The 15,783-nt window shown below is 39.3% G+C and overlaps 1 protein-coding gene across 1 annotated transcript in view; it reads left to right on the top strand.

Annotated features, from left to right (window-relative positions):
• Positions 1 to 15,783, top strand: part of EPHA6 (EPH receptor A6) — an 852,487-nt gene that overhangs the window by 809,277 nt on the left and 27,427 nt on the right. Inside the window, exon 15 of the mRNA XM_036850549.1 lies at positions 10,568 to 10,717. Coding sequence (XP_036706444.1) covers positions 10,568 to 10,717 — 150 coding nt within the window. The remainder of the gene's footprint in view (positions 1 to 10,567; positions 10,718 to 15,783) is intronic.

Genomic DNA, 15,783 nt, shown 5'->3' with positions numbered 1-15,783 from the left:
CTTGCAATTCCTGGAACATATTATGCTGTTCCACCCCTCTGTGCTTGGAACTGACTGTTCTCTCTGAAAGGAGGCCCTGGCCTCTTTGTGTTACTCATCAAACTCCTACTTTTCTTTTAACTCTGTCGGAAACATTACCTTTATTATGACGCCTTTCTGCTTCTCCCCATAGCCATCCCAAACAGCTGACCCTCCGTTTTTGCTGCCAGATGCATCTTGTACAGACTTCTGTTAGAGCCCCTACCCTCTGTGCTGCCATTATTCGTTTATGTCGATGTCTTTCCTACTGTAACATGATCTCCCTGAGGACAGGGAGGACGTCTTTGTGACTCGAGCCCTGGCATGTGAGATGTGTTTTGAAAAAATGTTGGATCATGCCACCTTCAGCACCTCTCTGGGCAATGCCCTTTATCAACTGAAAATTTCGAGTGGGAAATTTCCTTTATTTTCCTTATCATTAACCAAGTTCGTAATGATGACTAAGAAGGAACGAAGAAGGGAAATTTGAATTCCACTTACACAGTATGGTTCCGAGACTGTGCTTTTCATTTTACCTGATTTGCCTAATTCATCCCTTCCAGTCATCCCCTCAGCAAATAATCATTAAATTCCTACTATAATCAAAGCACCATGCTAAATACTATAAAGGAGATTACAAAGAAGAATAAAGGCCCCTCCAAGATTTTTATGACCTTTCTGGGAAGACAGTACATTCACAATTTTAAAAGCCAAAGAGTACATAGAAGGTATGTGTTGGTAAATGCCAAATGAAGCAAGCAGACACTGGGTGTTACAGGCAGGCAGAAGAGAAGTAATCACTTAAGTCATGGACAAAATAGCACCGGAGGAAAAACTGACAAGACAGCATTCCATGCTGGAACAATGGAATGAACAAAGGTTTGTATAAATTGGCTCTACTAAGAACCTGAAGATATAAGAAACCTGTTCTCCATATTTTAATCACTTTATCCCAACTTTAAAACTTATTGGGAATACTAGCATTTTAATCATTCTCTCAGCCAAAGTCTACCTTTAAAATAGAATTTATTTGCATTAAACTTTGTTTTGGTATTTCCAGTTCCAGGTACTTCCAGATTTTTCTCAAGTTCTTACCCACCTTTGGATGTGAGCCCCTCAGCCTTGTCCTTCCCACCGAGCAAATCTCTCTCAGTCTTTCAGAAGACTGTGCCCTCTCCTCTGTTGAGTGTTCATAGGTCTGAGTAGCTGGTCCCAAACAGACTGCCCCTAAAGATGTCATTATGTCATCTTGCCTCGCCTCCTCAGGTTACGCTCAGAGCTAGCCTTTCTGAAAATGGGTAATTTGAGGTCACGGTTCCTCTCTGAACTGATATAGCACAACACTGCATGTGACAGCTACAAGAGGAGACCTGCTTCTCAGATATGTTCAGTCGGAGCACTGCGGATCTGTCAAGAGTCTGATTTAATGTATAAAGTGCCTGTGGGCATAACAGTGACACAGGGAGCAACTGAGCTCGCCACTAACCCTTTCTGCTACGTTTCCTCAGGCAGAAGCGGAGGTGGTCCCTTCTGTTTTAACTCGCTGGGGTATTACGTGTTTTGACAAATCATAGAGTATTAAACGTCACGTGAACTGCAAAATCACACAGTCCAACCCCTCAATTTACAGAGAATCTGCAACTTGCCCAAGATCACACGACAAATTACAGAAAAAAGAGAGATTAGAAGCCAGGGGTTTTGCTTCACAGTCGCTTTCTCACTCCACATTGTACACTTTCGCTCCAAAGCAGGCACCCCTGGGTTTATGAGAATCACCACTGTGTATGCCCCGGAGTCCTAAACACTTTGTCCATCCTTTCTGAATATTTGTTTTCAAACAGGGTTTCTAAATAATACTGGTATAAATACAGACATACCTCATTTTATGCAATCTCTTTTCCTAAAGACAGGATCTGAATTTTTTCCCCAAATAAATAGTATCCAACTGTAGATGGAGATGGATGGTATAAGTATTAATCAGTGCTTTTTATTATCATTATTCTCACAGGACAACTGATACGAAAGCAAAGTGTTCGCTCTTTAGTGGTATACATCAGTTTGAGGCTATTCAGATAAAAATGATTTTAAACACTCAAGTGTTATATGCATGAAGAATTATATTATCGTTTTATATATTATATTAGTGTTTAATGTATTAAATGTCTCAATATTAATGGCCCAAAATAATTAATCCTTATTCCCCTTTATGATTTATGTGGGACATTTTTAGAAAACTATTACTTCTATGCTAATTTCCATAGGTCTTTGCCATAAAAACTATAGATGAAAACTTTAAGAAAACTTCATTAAAGTACACTGGGGAAGAAGTAGGGGGGTAGCTAGGCTTCTGAGGAACTGGATTAAAATGAAAAGAGAGAGAGAGAGAGAGGAGAGTGGGGTGACATAAGGAAGAGTGGTACTGTCCAGAGAAAAGTAGGAGTAGTATTTTTAACTCTGTTAGTATCAGCTATCCTCTTGGGACCTTACCATACAGTATATTTGTAAAATCATAATGAATGATAGATTGGTTTTTTTCAATTGCCTTTCCTGTCAGTGGTTATCTACACTCAGATACAATGACAATTCTCATAATAATGTATATGATTAATTCTCCCACATGATAGTAACATTGTGTCCTACTTCATCTACCTTATAAAATGGAGAAGAAAATCTAATTTAACAGATATCCCCCAGAATAGTGTTATTCACTTAATGATGTAGCAACTATATTCCCATCGAAAGAGGGTACTGAGAAATAGAGGGCAGTGAATTATTTTAGGGAGCAATTTAAGAGAAAGCAGGTAAAGGATTCTAATTCTTGAGGCTTTGAACAGCACGATAAGCACCACTGCATTAAAGGAACAAAACAATTAGCATTCACTGAGCTGTTTATACATTTAGACAGTGAATAAAATGGACTGCAGTTTTAGGTAGATGGTGTGAGGCGAGAAAAATGAGAAAGTCCTTCCATAGTTAAGAATTTTCTTTAGAGAGGGGATGGAAAACGAAGCTGAAGAGGAGTTAGCTACTCGTGTTTATTTGAAGTCGTTTCTCACCTGTCCTATTCCTTATGAAAAACACAGTGTAAGTAAATTTCAGAAGTAGATAATTGTTTCATCATCAGAACAGGGAGATTGGGTTAAAGTTAGAGTAGGGCCGGGGGAACCACAATGCCTGCAGGAGCCAGGAGGACGCTGGAAATAGGTCAAGTGTGTCTGATGAAAGGCTTGGTGAAATAGTGGAGTGGCGTGGTGGTGCTCTGGAGAGCCCGTGGCCTGTCGAAAGGCATTTAGGTTCACTTGAAAAAAAACTTAGCCATGAAAAACCTAACTGCAGGCCTACTTCAGCCAAGGTCAAACAGTTTGTGAGTTCTGGATTCATAAAATCCAAGACCCTGAGACCTCAGTGAATACCCACACAGGAACAAGAAACTACTGTTCAGAAGTCTTTGTTTTACATAAAAATGCTAAAATGGTATATTTCATATGTTTGTGGCCTAAAACAATGCCAGTTACCATAGATTTGTACAGTACTGGTTATCCTATAAAAATTGGTTATTATTAACCAATGACTTACATTTTAAAAATACTATGCCAAAAAGAGTCTTTTGCTTATAGCAAAAGTATCTCAGTCTAACACCTATGAATCCCATGATACTGATGCAAAGTCTTGTGTGTATCTACATGTGCATTTTTGAGGGAAAATGTTTGTACCTTTTTGTACCTACAAAGAGAAGAGAAACACCCAGGAAAAGGAAAGAAATCCAGAGAGAATCATTATCAGGCAGGTCCATCTGTAGGCAGAAATCTGGGTGCCGTAGATAATGTTCAGCCATAGATAATGTTCTTTGATGACAGAATTCTACCTATGAAAGAATAAGAGGAATGAGATATGTCTTCAGTCTTGGAAGGTCACTGGTGGGGCAATAGCAGGAACGCAGACATGGGACCAAACTCACTGGACCAAGATACACAGATTTCCTCAAACTGCACAAGACAAGGTCTAAATTATAGGAACTGAGTCAGAGCCTGTCCCTCAGCAGAATTGGTGCCTCTGGTTTGAGAAGATCACCCCTGAGCCTGGACACTGTAGGGGGTGGCTCAGTGACTCGAGATGAGTGAACTGGGATGCTGGCCTGGGCTGGAAGCCGAGCAGGTCCCAAAATAAGACAAATTTAAATACATGAATTAAGGAGACAAATAATATTTGCTGAGTGCCTACCATGTTTTGACAGCTAAGAGATGCTTCATTTGTACTATCTCATTTAATTCCCTTAATAAATTATACGTAGAAGACAAAATATGAGAAGCTTTCTTCTTTACAAAAGAATTCATTGCATCATGGTCCTCAGTATTTCTTCAAGGAAGGACAGATATTATCCCCATATTTCAGAAGAGCATAAAACTTCACAAAGTACCAAAGTTGCCCTAGATCAGCAAATTTCAGTGAAGGAGGAGAGTACATGCCCCTCTGAGAGGGGGTGGGGATGTCATTTTAAAAGATTTGCACAAGATAATATTTGTGCATTATATATTTTAATTTGTTGATTTGGGAATACAAACTACAAAGAGATGCTCAGAGACGGGTTTATTTCTCAAGATCAGTAATTCTCAAGAGAAAGAAGAATATCCCCTTAATGAGAGTTGTTTGTATAACTACTCTGTTGTGAGATCTTTCTGTGATTTGCTACGACTTCCCAGGACACCGTAACAAATTGAGGCAGAACACCCCAAAATGCTGATTCCCCCATTAGCGCTCCCAGGCCACTCTGCCACAGATAATCCCACTGACAAGAAAGTATAATGTAAAGTGATCTTTCAGGAAACACATTAACGCCCCTTTCACTAAGTTTCCTCATAATGAGTTTTCCAAATAACTAATGGTTACTCATTAACAGTATTTTAACCTATTAAGAGTTAAAAAAAAAAAGGGAAAAAGGCAATATATTGGTTCCATCCCATACCTTCATAAAATGTATTATTCATGCTGTTGCCTTCTTAAACAAAAGTGGTTATTTTAACTCTTCCTTACCACCCAAGATGGTCACTGTGACCATTGACCTGGGATATATAAGAGTGTCCTTCTCTCCTTTGCTATCTGTCATCAGGCTATCTGTTCACACAGTTTAAGTACCAACTCATATGGCCTATCTCCTTACAATATAATCTGAGCTGAGACACTGTAGGCAGATATTAAAACTCATTATAGTTTACTATTTTCTGATCATTGAATCAAGTCCCCTCATTCTGCATATCTCAAATAAAAGACTCAGAGTTAAGACTTGCCCATGGTCACACAATGGATTATGGTAGAGCTGCATCTCACTTAGAATTTAAAGCTCATAAGGAAAAACATTATTTAGTCAAAATTGCCATTAGAAATTCCTTAAACTAATCTTTAAGCATGGTATATATGTTTTCTGTACTATAATTTTTATACTCATTGGAGTTTGGGTACTACAGCAATAGATGGAGGAAATAAAAGGAAAGTCTGCTGGCAAATTGGTGTCTATTCAAATCATTTGCCTTTAAGATAACCATCAAATCCATTGAATGAGAAATGAGATTTTTACTGTGTTCTTCTTTCTCAATGGAATTTTTCCATTTGGTTTTAGTATTAAGCCTCTGTAACCTTACTATATTTCAACTGATTGTTCCCTCTGCTGAAGATTAGAGGATTAAGTTCTAAAACTCAGATGTGAGTTAAACACAACTATAATACAACTTCATGAGGGGTAGAGAGTTTACAGGCACACAGGGCTCCTGGTTCCCCCTTTAGCACTTTTTCTGCTACAGTCTCCCTACCTAGTTATTAGAAATCAAGCTCTGGATATGACTTGAAAAACAGAAAAAAGGTTTGCTAACAAACTTCTCAGTAGTGATATCCAGTTTGCTTACTTCCTGTTTCTCCTTTGTTCCCTAAGTGATTAAGCTTGCTGCATAAGGCGGGTATTAGTAACTGAGAAGACTTTTGAGTTACATTCAGCCATTTTGATTAGTATCTTTGGTAACTTCTTTTTTCTCACAAACATATGGCAAAGCAACATGTAATGTTCCAATGATTGTGATTTCAAATTTAAAGTACTATTTGGTCATTCCTGAAACCTGAAACAAACATCTGGTGGTTAATAATGCTTTGAGAAAAAAAAAAAAGTACCTTAGCGCATTACCTCTGTCTATGATTCAAGATCATGGGCAAAAATAAGTAGATGAGATAAAGCCACAGGAGTTTGTTGGTCCATTCAATTAAAAAAAAAAATTTTTTTTTAAAGAACTAAACTCTAAAGTAGGAGTTTCCTCTAAAGTAGGAAAGACAGTACAGACCATACAGTAATCTTAAGTACATCTTCCTTTCTGTCTCATCTTGCACTTAGATATAAACTATATCTAGTATAGATCCTCCCATTAGAAAAAAAGATTTGAATGCTTTCTTATCTCCATCCCATATATGCTCAGAATTATTGCAGTTTGTGCATACTGTCAGGTTCATGTTACCATGCATTTTTGTTAATGAGAATAGTATCTCCTACATTAAGACTTCTGTGCCAATTTTTCATATTTAATATTTTAAGATTTATTCTAACTCACACTTTCCATTACAATATGACACTTGGGGGAAAAATCTGAAATAAAGATGTACTGTCCTTTTTGCATTGTTGCTCATCTTAGGGAAAAAATTTTGGTTTTTTTAATGGGGGTAGTGTATTAGTCTGTTAGGGATGTCATAACAAAATACCATAGACCGGGTGGCTCAAATAATAAAAATTTATTTTTCACAGTTATGGAGGCTGGACATCCAAATTCAGGGTATCGGCAGTTTGGGCTTCTCCTGAGACCTCTCTGTTTGGCTTGCAGGTGGTCACCTTCTTGCTGTGCCCTCACACGGCCTTTTCCCTGTGCCTGCACACCTCTGGTGTCTCTTCACCTTCTAAGAAGGACACCAGTCATATTGGATTAGGGCCCACCCTCGTGACCTCATTTAATTTTATTACCTCTTCAAAGGCCCTAGCTCCAGATTACAGTCACATGGAAGGTTAGTGCTTCAACATATGAATTCTGGGGGGAATACAATTCAGTCCATAACATGTAGCAATGCTTATTAATCAAACATTCTGTAATATCTTCCCCTTGAGGAAAAAAGTAAAATCTTAGGAAGGAAAGTGATAAAGTTATCATTTATATGTGATACCAAGTTATAGAAAATATAAATGTATATGTGACTCATTTATATGAGATGTCATTTATAAGCGAATGCACATAAAATAACCCTTAACTCCGTTGTTTAGCCTGTCTCGATAGAACTCACAAAGATTTATTTAGCAAAGGAACAGCCCAGCAGACTAGCAAGTCACACTTCCACGTACTGTTTGCCAGAAGAGACCAAGAAATATCCAGATTCAGAAATTCTCGATGAGACTGCTCCTCTTGCATCTGCTCTGAGGTCAAATCTACAGATTTGGTATTCATTCTCTGGAAGTATGGCTTCCATATTTGAAAGAAGCCTGAGCCTGACTTAAGTGGCTTACAATAGCCAGGACATGGAAGCAACCTAAGTGTCCATCAACAGATGAATGGATAAAGGAGATGTGGCACCTATATACAATGGAATATTACTCAGCCATAAAAAGAAATGAAATTGAGTTATTTGTGGTGAGGTGGATGGACCTAGAGTCTGTCATACAGAGTGAAGTAAGTCAGAAAGAGAAAAACAAATACCGTATGCTAACACATATATATGGAATCTAAGAAAAAAAAAAAAAAGGTCATGAAGAACCTAGGGGTAAGATGGGAATAAAGACACAGACCTACTAGAGAATGGACTTGAGGATATGGGGAGGGGGAGGGTGAGATGTGACAGGGTGAGAGAGTGTCATGGACATATATACACTACCAAATGTAAAATAGATAGCTAGTGGGAAGCAGCCGCATAGCACAGGGAGATCAGCTTGGTGCTTTGTGACCACCTAGAGGGGTGGGATAGGGAGGGTGGGAGGGAGGGAGACGCAAGAGGGAAGAGATATGGGAACATATGTATATGTATAACTGATTCACTTTGTTATAAAGCAGAAACTAACACACCATTGTAAAGCAATTATACTCCAATAAAGATGTTTAAAAAAAAAAGCAGGGCTTCCCTGGTGGCGCAGTGGTTGAGAATCTGCCTGCCAATGCAGGGGACACGGGTTCGAGCCCTGGTCCGGGAAGATCCTACATGCCGCGGAGCAACTAAGCCCGTGCGCCACAACTACTGAGCCTGCGCATCTGGAGCCTGTGCTCCACAACAAGAGAGGCCGCGATAGTGAGAGGCCCGCGCACCGCGATGAAGAGGGGCCCCCGCTCGCCGCAACTAGAGAAAGCCCTCGCACAGAAACGAAGACCCAACACAGCCAAAAATAAATATTAATTAATTAATTAATTAATTATTTTAAAAAAGCAGAGCCACAAGCCTGAGGAGCTTCAGCCACAACACACACTAAAGCAAAGGCCGCTGCAGTGCGAGTGCACGAATACAAGTCGGAATAGCCTTGTCCCACCTGCGGCATAGACCACCTAGTTTTTTCAGAACACTGTGTTCTCTTGGATCATTTACAGTGTTCCCATTTCTGAATTATTTTAATGTCCTGGGTTAAGGGTTGCCAAATGTAGTAAATAAAAATATAGGATGCCCAGTTAAATTTGAATTGCAGGTAAACAATGAATATCTTTTTAGTATGAATATGTCTCATGCAATATTTGGGACGTACTTATACCAAAAAATAATTCCTGTATGGGACATACTAATACAAAAAAAAAATGTATTTGTTATTTATCTGAAATTCAAATTTAACTGTGGGTCCTATATTTTATCTGGCAACTCTACTTGGGGTTTAAGAATGAATCCTCCCCTTCCCGGACTCACCACCCTCTTAAACTTCCATCACCAACTTTGCAAATTTAACTTCCTGCACTTAATTTGGTGCTGCCCCAAAAGGTGAAAACCCCAGGTTTCAGGCTCCCTTCTGTTATACTACTGTGATATACGGTTATAGATACTCTGTGTTAAAACATGAAAGTTAGTTTGGCCCAACTTTTCCCCCATGCTGAAATATTTGCATCTTTATAGCAATGTTCCACAATACTACTATGATAACATTAGTTGACACTATGTGCTTAACAGTGTGGGGAAGAGTCTCTAAATCTCTAAACCTTGGGCTCAGTCTGCTCACCTGTGAATGGAGGGGACTGAATTCAAGGTATTTTCCCCCAAGGTTCCTTTAAAGAATTCCTTGCCACAAGTCTTTAAAGTGAGGTTCTGTTAATGTTCTCATTTGCCTTGTGAAACCTAATTATTCCTATTTCGGGTGAATCTCTTTCCCCTTCAAGTAAGTGGTGTTTAGATTACTAAATAAGTAGTGTTTCGGTTACTCGATTAACGGCTTCCTCTTTAAAGATGTTCGCCCTGAATTCCTCAAGGGCCAGAGAATGCACCCTTTATTTCCCTCCACTCCACTCACCCTAACACCAGACTTTGAGCACAGCGGGTGATCAGATGATGTGGTCCTGAAGGTGCTGATAATGATGAAACAATTCCATCGTGGTGGGTTTTCGGACTGTCGAAAATCATTTGCTGGGGACAGAAGCCCTCTCCGCGGGGTAGGAGACCGCCGTCTGGGAGCCGCTCGTTGTCCTCTTCCGCCATCTAGTGGCGCCAGGGTTGCTCTCCTTCGCTCAACTTGCTGTTCAGAGCTGCAGGTTTCAAAAATTGTAAATCAAATGCGTGAAGAGTTTTATTCTTGTCATTACAGTAAGAAGGGACTTATAGAGTGTTTTGAGAGATAAAATGTAATGTGTTGATAAAAAAATAAGTATAACGCAATAGCCGACTTTAGTACCTGAACAGTATAGACTAAATTCATGCAATTTAGTCTCTTTAATATGTTCAAATGTTAACTTGACCATAGAACAAAAATACAGACTACAGAGTTCTAAGGAAGATATCTTTTTCAGGGGCTTTTGTATAATGTTCAAGGATTTTTAAATTTCAAAGAAACGTAATCGTAGCAGATGAAAAAGAGCGAAAGGGAAAGGAAATAAAGTTCTGATAAACGTTAAATTGTTTAGAGAAAAGTCTCAGTTCTGTATTTAACCATTTGACTTCAATTAAGTTAGAACTTATTATCATTATTATTTATACATGCAATACAATGTTTAATGAATGTTGAATGATATTTAGCTTTAATGTCCTATAATCTGGAACATTCTTCAAATGGCATGATAGTGAATTTAATTGTGTGATACTAAAGTGAAAATAAATTTCTCTAATGAATGAAATAAAATATTTCTGAAGTGTGACTTATTTCCCATTAAAGCTGTTTTCACTGAATAACTATTATAGGAAATATATTTCTAACATTTTAATATTATTCTGGTTTCTTTTTATTTTTATTTAAAATGCCAATGCTATCATGCAGTGTTTAGGTCTCTCTCATAAAATATATTTAATTGCAATGCCACTTCAATCTTTAATACACTTGTGACCCAACTGAAAAAGTCTCCAATTTGTTTTCCAGGGTGGGAAGATACCCATAAGGTGGACAGCCCCAGAAGCTATTGCCTACAGAAAATTCTCCTCGGCAAGTGATGCATGGAGCTACGGCATTGTCATGTGGGAGGTCATGTCCTACGGAGAGAGACCTTACTGGGAAATGTCTAACCAAGACGTAAGTGCCACCCATAGTTAAACTGCCATTGTATGAATGCAGACATATTAGCATTGATGGGGAAACAATGCCTTTTGCCCTCACTCAAATTAGCCCTTATCTTCCTGAGAGTTGTCAGGGTCTGTGGCCAAACTTGAGCAGCCTTTCACTCTGAGCTGTATTTGGTGTCATAAGGGCCAGCTGATGGACTTTGTCACGTAAGTACCTGATCTATGTCTTACATCTGATACTTCCACATATATCACTCTAAGGTAGTGTGACTGTGCTCATGCAATAGCCTTGGCCTACAGGTGACAAAAAACAATGAATAATGTTTACTTTTCATTTCTTCCTTAGAGCAATTTACTGTACCACTGTAAAGAGCAAACTCATGTAGACTAGATATCCCTTAGTAGAAAAAGACTGAATGCTTTCAAGCAATGGATTACCAATACGTGTCATCTAGTACAGCTCTTTTGAGATACATGACCCTCTTTGCAGTCTGTTTTGTTTCCGTTTTATCTGTAAAAACTACCTTGGTGGCTAATAATACTATAGAACAGGATAGTTAACACACATTTGACCTCTATGGGACTGTCCAAGGTAGTCAAAATATGCTAGTATCCTGACAATGCAAGTAAATGTGCTGTCAGAGCTGCAAATATATTTTAATATCCCACACCCTCATCCCAGAATTGAGACTTGGTCTACTCATTTGCCTCCTCCAAGTATCTAATGGTTTCTGAGTCAATGGCAATGGGAAGTCAGCTCTAATGGGATTCTGAATGTTCATAAGGGGAAACAAAGACTATATGACTATAGAAAATCCCTAAACACAGTCAACTCCTGTCACATCTCTTCTCTGTTTTCCATTCAATTGCTTGAGCCACCCCTCCACACCTCACACTCATTACTTTACCCCCACCTCAAGTTGTCCAAGTATCTTAAGGGTTTGTTCAGTGACAGAGAAGGTTTATCCTTTTTGAATGCCAGACACAGAGAAGACTGGGTTTTGGTTAGCTCACCACGGCTACTGTTTCTCCCTGCCTTGGAGTGTTGCTTTAGAAGCTGGGTCCTGCTCAGTCCTGTAGGTGCCTACTGACTCTGCGGAGAATACCAGGTCCAGAAACCTACATGGCAGCAGGTTCAAGGTCATAAAACACTGCTCAATCTTGCTCTTTAAAGCACATCATCAAAACATAAAGCCAGGTGGCTCGGTCCTGCAGAACATTTGCCCTTAAGTACAGAGTACGCCGTAATCAGCAGCCTTTGCTCCACTCCCAACACTTAGACTTTTGGGATCCAGGTCATTTGCCTAGAGTTTACTGTCCTTCAGGGAATTTTATTTGAAGGACCTCGTTGCTCTTTCCTGTCTCTGGGCCTTGTTTGGGGCAACTTGTGACCACCTCTCCAGCTCTTCTTAAAATTGGATCCCAGAAGCAGAAATTCGTCCCTTCTCTCCCAGAAAGAACTCATCTTTCTTTAACCAGTTATCCAAGGTAATAGAAGCCCTGGATTCAGTCACCATAGTTCCTGCTCTACTCTTAACCCAAAATAACGCTTGCCTGCCTGTCCTACTTTGACATGACTAAAATAAGCCATTCAAGCAAATCTCTAGAATAAAAAGTCCTCCCAGATGAGTTAAAAGTCCTCCAGATGAGTTAAAGTCTTCACTGCACAGAAGAGCCCTCAGTTCAAGTGCCCTCCTTAACTGGTACTCCATTTAGTCCTTGTCTTAACCTGTTTCCTGACAGACGTAAAATAAAAAATTGCCTAACTCAGAGGACTCCAAGCTTTACTAATAATACATCCTTGCCAGTAAAAAGTTCTTGAGCGTTCACAACTGACACATGTATACTCATTTGCACATTGTATACAAGTACTACCGTACTAATATATTCATTTTTCATTAAAAAATATTCATTGGGTGCCTTCTCTGTTTCAGGAAGCGGAGATACAACAGAAAACAAGTGTTACACCTGGAAGGGACCATAAAGATTATCTAGTCCAACCCAACTTGAACTTGGTTATGAAACTGAGGCTTAGAGAAGTGACATGATTTCCCTAGAATCACATAGTAAGTGCTTTGACAGTGATATTAGAAGACAATTCTAGTAACCTTTTAGAAGACGTTATGGGCAAGGAGAAGAGAAGAGGGGATAACTGCCTCTTTCATGGTGGTTTAGTTCACAGTCTATGGGTCAGTGATTTCTTGCCCTCATTGAGTTTATATTCTAGCAAGAGGGAAACAGACTTTAAACAAAGTAAATCAGTAAAATATATAATATGTAACCTGATAATCACTGCTTTGGGGGAAAAAACAAGAAAGGAGAATAAGAAATGCTAAGGGTTTGATTTTAAATATATTATATATATTGCCAAATACATTTGTAACAGTCATCTCATTATGGCCATAAAAGTCATAGTCATTCTTATTAGACATGCATAAATAGTCTTTCTTACAATAGGATGAGACAAATAAACATAAAGAGAAATTCTATTATTTTTCCTGCCTCCTGGAATATCATCTTGCCGCCTGGGGTACATTGTACCACCAATTTGGTAACCACGGCCATCGTTATGTAGACTATAATTCAACAATGAAAGTGCCTCAGTTTCATGACCAATAAATACAATGAAAGGACTAGGTTGAATGATTTTTAATATCCCTTTTAACAGTAACATGCTATGGTTTTATAATCTCTGGAGAAATAGTTTTATCATACTTGTCTCAGGAAAGGAATGATTCAGATTGTTCTTTTCTCAAGTTTAGGAATCTCTGTGGAGGTACAAGAAATCCGATAGGACTTCCACAGAGCAGAGCATGTACAAGGGAAGATACCAGACTGCAAGACAGATTTTCTAGGAGAGCAGCCTCTGAGAGAAAAAGCCCAAATGTGTAGTTTCCAACACAGACCCCCATGTAAATTGTTCTTAACTGTTGCCTAGCGTAGTCCAAACCCTGTTGTCAACTCCTCCCTTCCTGGATCGTGCCCAACAGTTCACCCAGCCATTCTGGCCATGTGTGTTGATGATCTGTGTCCAAGATGGCCATTTACAGAGCCATTCCATCTATTAAACCTCATTTGGCCACAAAGACTATATCTGGAATCAGAAGAAGTTGCTGCAGCCAGGAATAGACTCCTGGACATTAAGCCCATCCTCATTCGTTCAGGGTTGCCAATGCCCACAGCACAAGGCTGAATGCTCCCTCCACCCAGAGCTTGGTTGTTCTTCAAGGACCAGGTAAGGGCTAAGCTGGTTATTTTCATGGTCTTTGAGTGGCTACCAAAGAATATGCAAGCAAGAATCTGAAAAGAGGAGAACAAAAAGTTCTGGGGAAAATAAATAAAAAGCCAAACCCTCTAGGTCCTCAGATCAATACAAGAGGAGAGGAAAGTACTAAGAGCCAAAATCTTTTATGTATCTTGTGAATATTCTTTGCTGCTGCAGTAGAGTTGAAATTCTGTTTAGCTTAACATATTGGAAGTCAGAGTATCTGTGACAGATCCTGAAACCAGAATTTCTGTTTGGAAGCAGAAATAGCTTAATCAAAACTTTCCAAGCTGCTCTCTCCAAATATTAGTTATTTCCTGTTTGTCCTGCATTTCTCATGTTTGATCGAAGTTCAGTCTTGTGTTTGACTTTATGCAACCAAGGTGTATTTTAAATAAGGAAAGTCATTTTTAGACAGTAAAAATTCAACTATGCTCTGTTTTAATATTTTATATTTTTATTACATTTTGGTGAGTTTAATTTATGGGCTTAGTTGAATATGGAATGTTAACATGCTTTAGGATTTTAAATGAGTTTAGGAAATTTCAGATAGTTTTCATGAAATAGTCCCTCCATTCTGCAGACTGTGGCATATTTCATTGCAATGAACGATTCTGAGTTTACATAATCTATTTTCGTGAATAATATAATGATTTTCCCAAAGGTCAGTGGTAATGTACATTAGGAATGTACATAAGGAAATGAGAAAACACAGAGTACCCAGGACTAGTCCATAAAAGACATACCAAACATAACAGTAGGTGCCATCTGCTTAGCCTTTCAGCAGTTTGAACACATGCCAGTCACTGGGCATGTGGATGGGGATGGAGAACTGGAAAATCCAGCCTCCGCTGCCAAGGAGCCCTCTGTGTAGGGGAGGAGATGAAGTTCTGGCATTTCTAAGTCTTGCCCCTGCCCCCAAGTAGAATGTACACTCCTCAAGAGTGGACCTCAGGCCTTCTTTTCCTTTTTAATATAAACAACGTTGTGTGAATGCAACATAGCTATTTTTTAGCATATGCCAAAAAAGCATGCATACTCTATTATTCAAGGTACTTTTGATTATAAATGACAGAAACTCAATGTGAACTAACTTAAGTAAAAATAAATTTTTTCATTCATGAGACTAAGAAGGAGTTGAGCAGTGCTACATCTCGGGGATCTGCAGGATTTTTAGTGCTTCCCAAGCACTAGGTCCATTGACCTCATTTTCTCCTATTGCAAAGGTCTTCTTCTTTGCTTTATTCTTCTTTATGCTCCAGGGTTCAGCATTCCAGCTTAGCAACCTCAGCAGAATGAAACCTTCTCTCTGTGAAAATTCATACACCAATCCCAGAGAAGACTGGTTGGCTGTGTTAGGGCTCTACCCAACTCTGAACCAAAACCATGCCAGGGAATGGACACTAGGATCGGCCCAGCAAGGTTTAGGTACCAGCATGTGCATTCGGAGGTGGGTGGAGCATTGTGGTTGGCAATTTCCCCATAATCACATGGAGTGAGGAAGGAAGTCCCCAAGGGAAAGCAGTTGTGCTGCCAGAGATATACTATAGTATTCTTTTCTGTGCATTGTTTTCAAGAACAGTTTTATTTATTGCAGTATCAAATGGCACCAAAATATTAACACTGTGCATCATTATATTCTAGTGCGGCAGCAGGTGTAGTGGAAAGATCATGAGAGCTTTAGAGCAGGGTTTCACAACCTTGGAACTATTGTTGGGCCAAATAATCCTTTGTTGTGGTGTGCGGGCAGGGGTGCTGTCCTGTGCATCTTTCACACCATCCCCAGCTTCTACCCACTAGGTGCGAGTAGC

This window comes from Balaenoptera musculus, chromosome 4, assembly GCF_009873245.2.
Source record: "Balaenoptera musculus isolate JJ_BM4_2016_0621 chromosome 4, mBalMus1.pri.v3, whole genome shotgun sequence".
Classification (NCBI taxonomy): Eukaryota; Metazoa; Chordata; class Mammalia; order Artiodactyla; family Balaenopteridae; genus Balaenoptera; species Balaenoptera musculus.
Note: the sequence above shows the minus strand (reverse complement) of the source record. Positions and strands in the feature narration are given on the sequence as shown.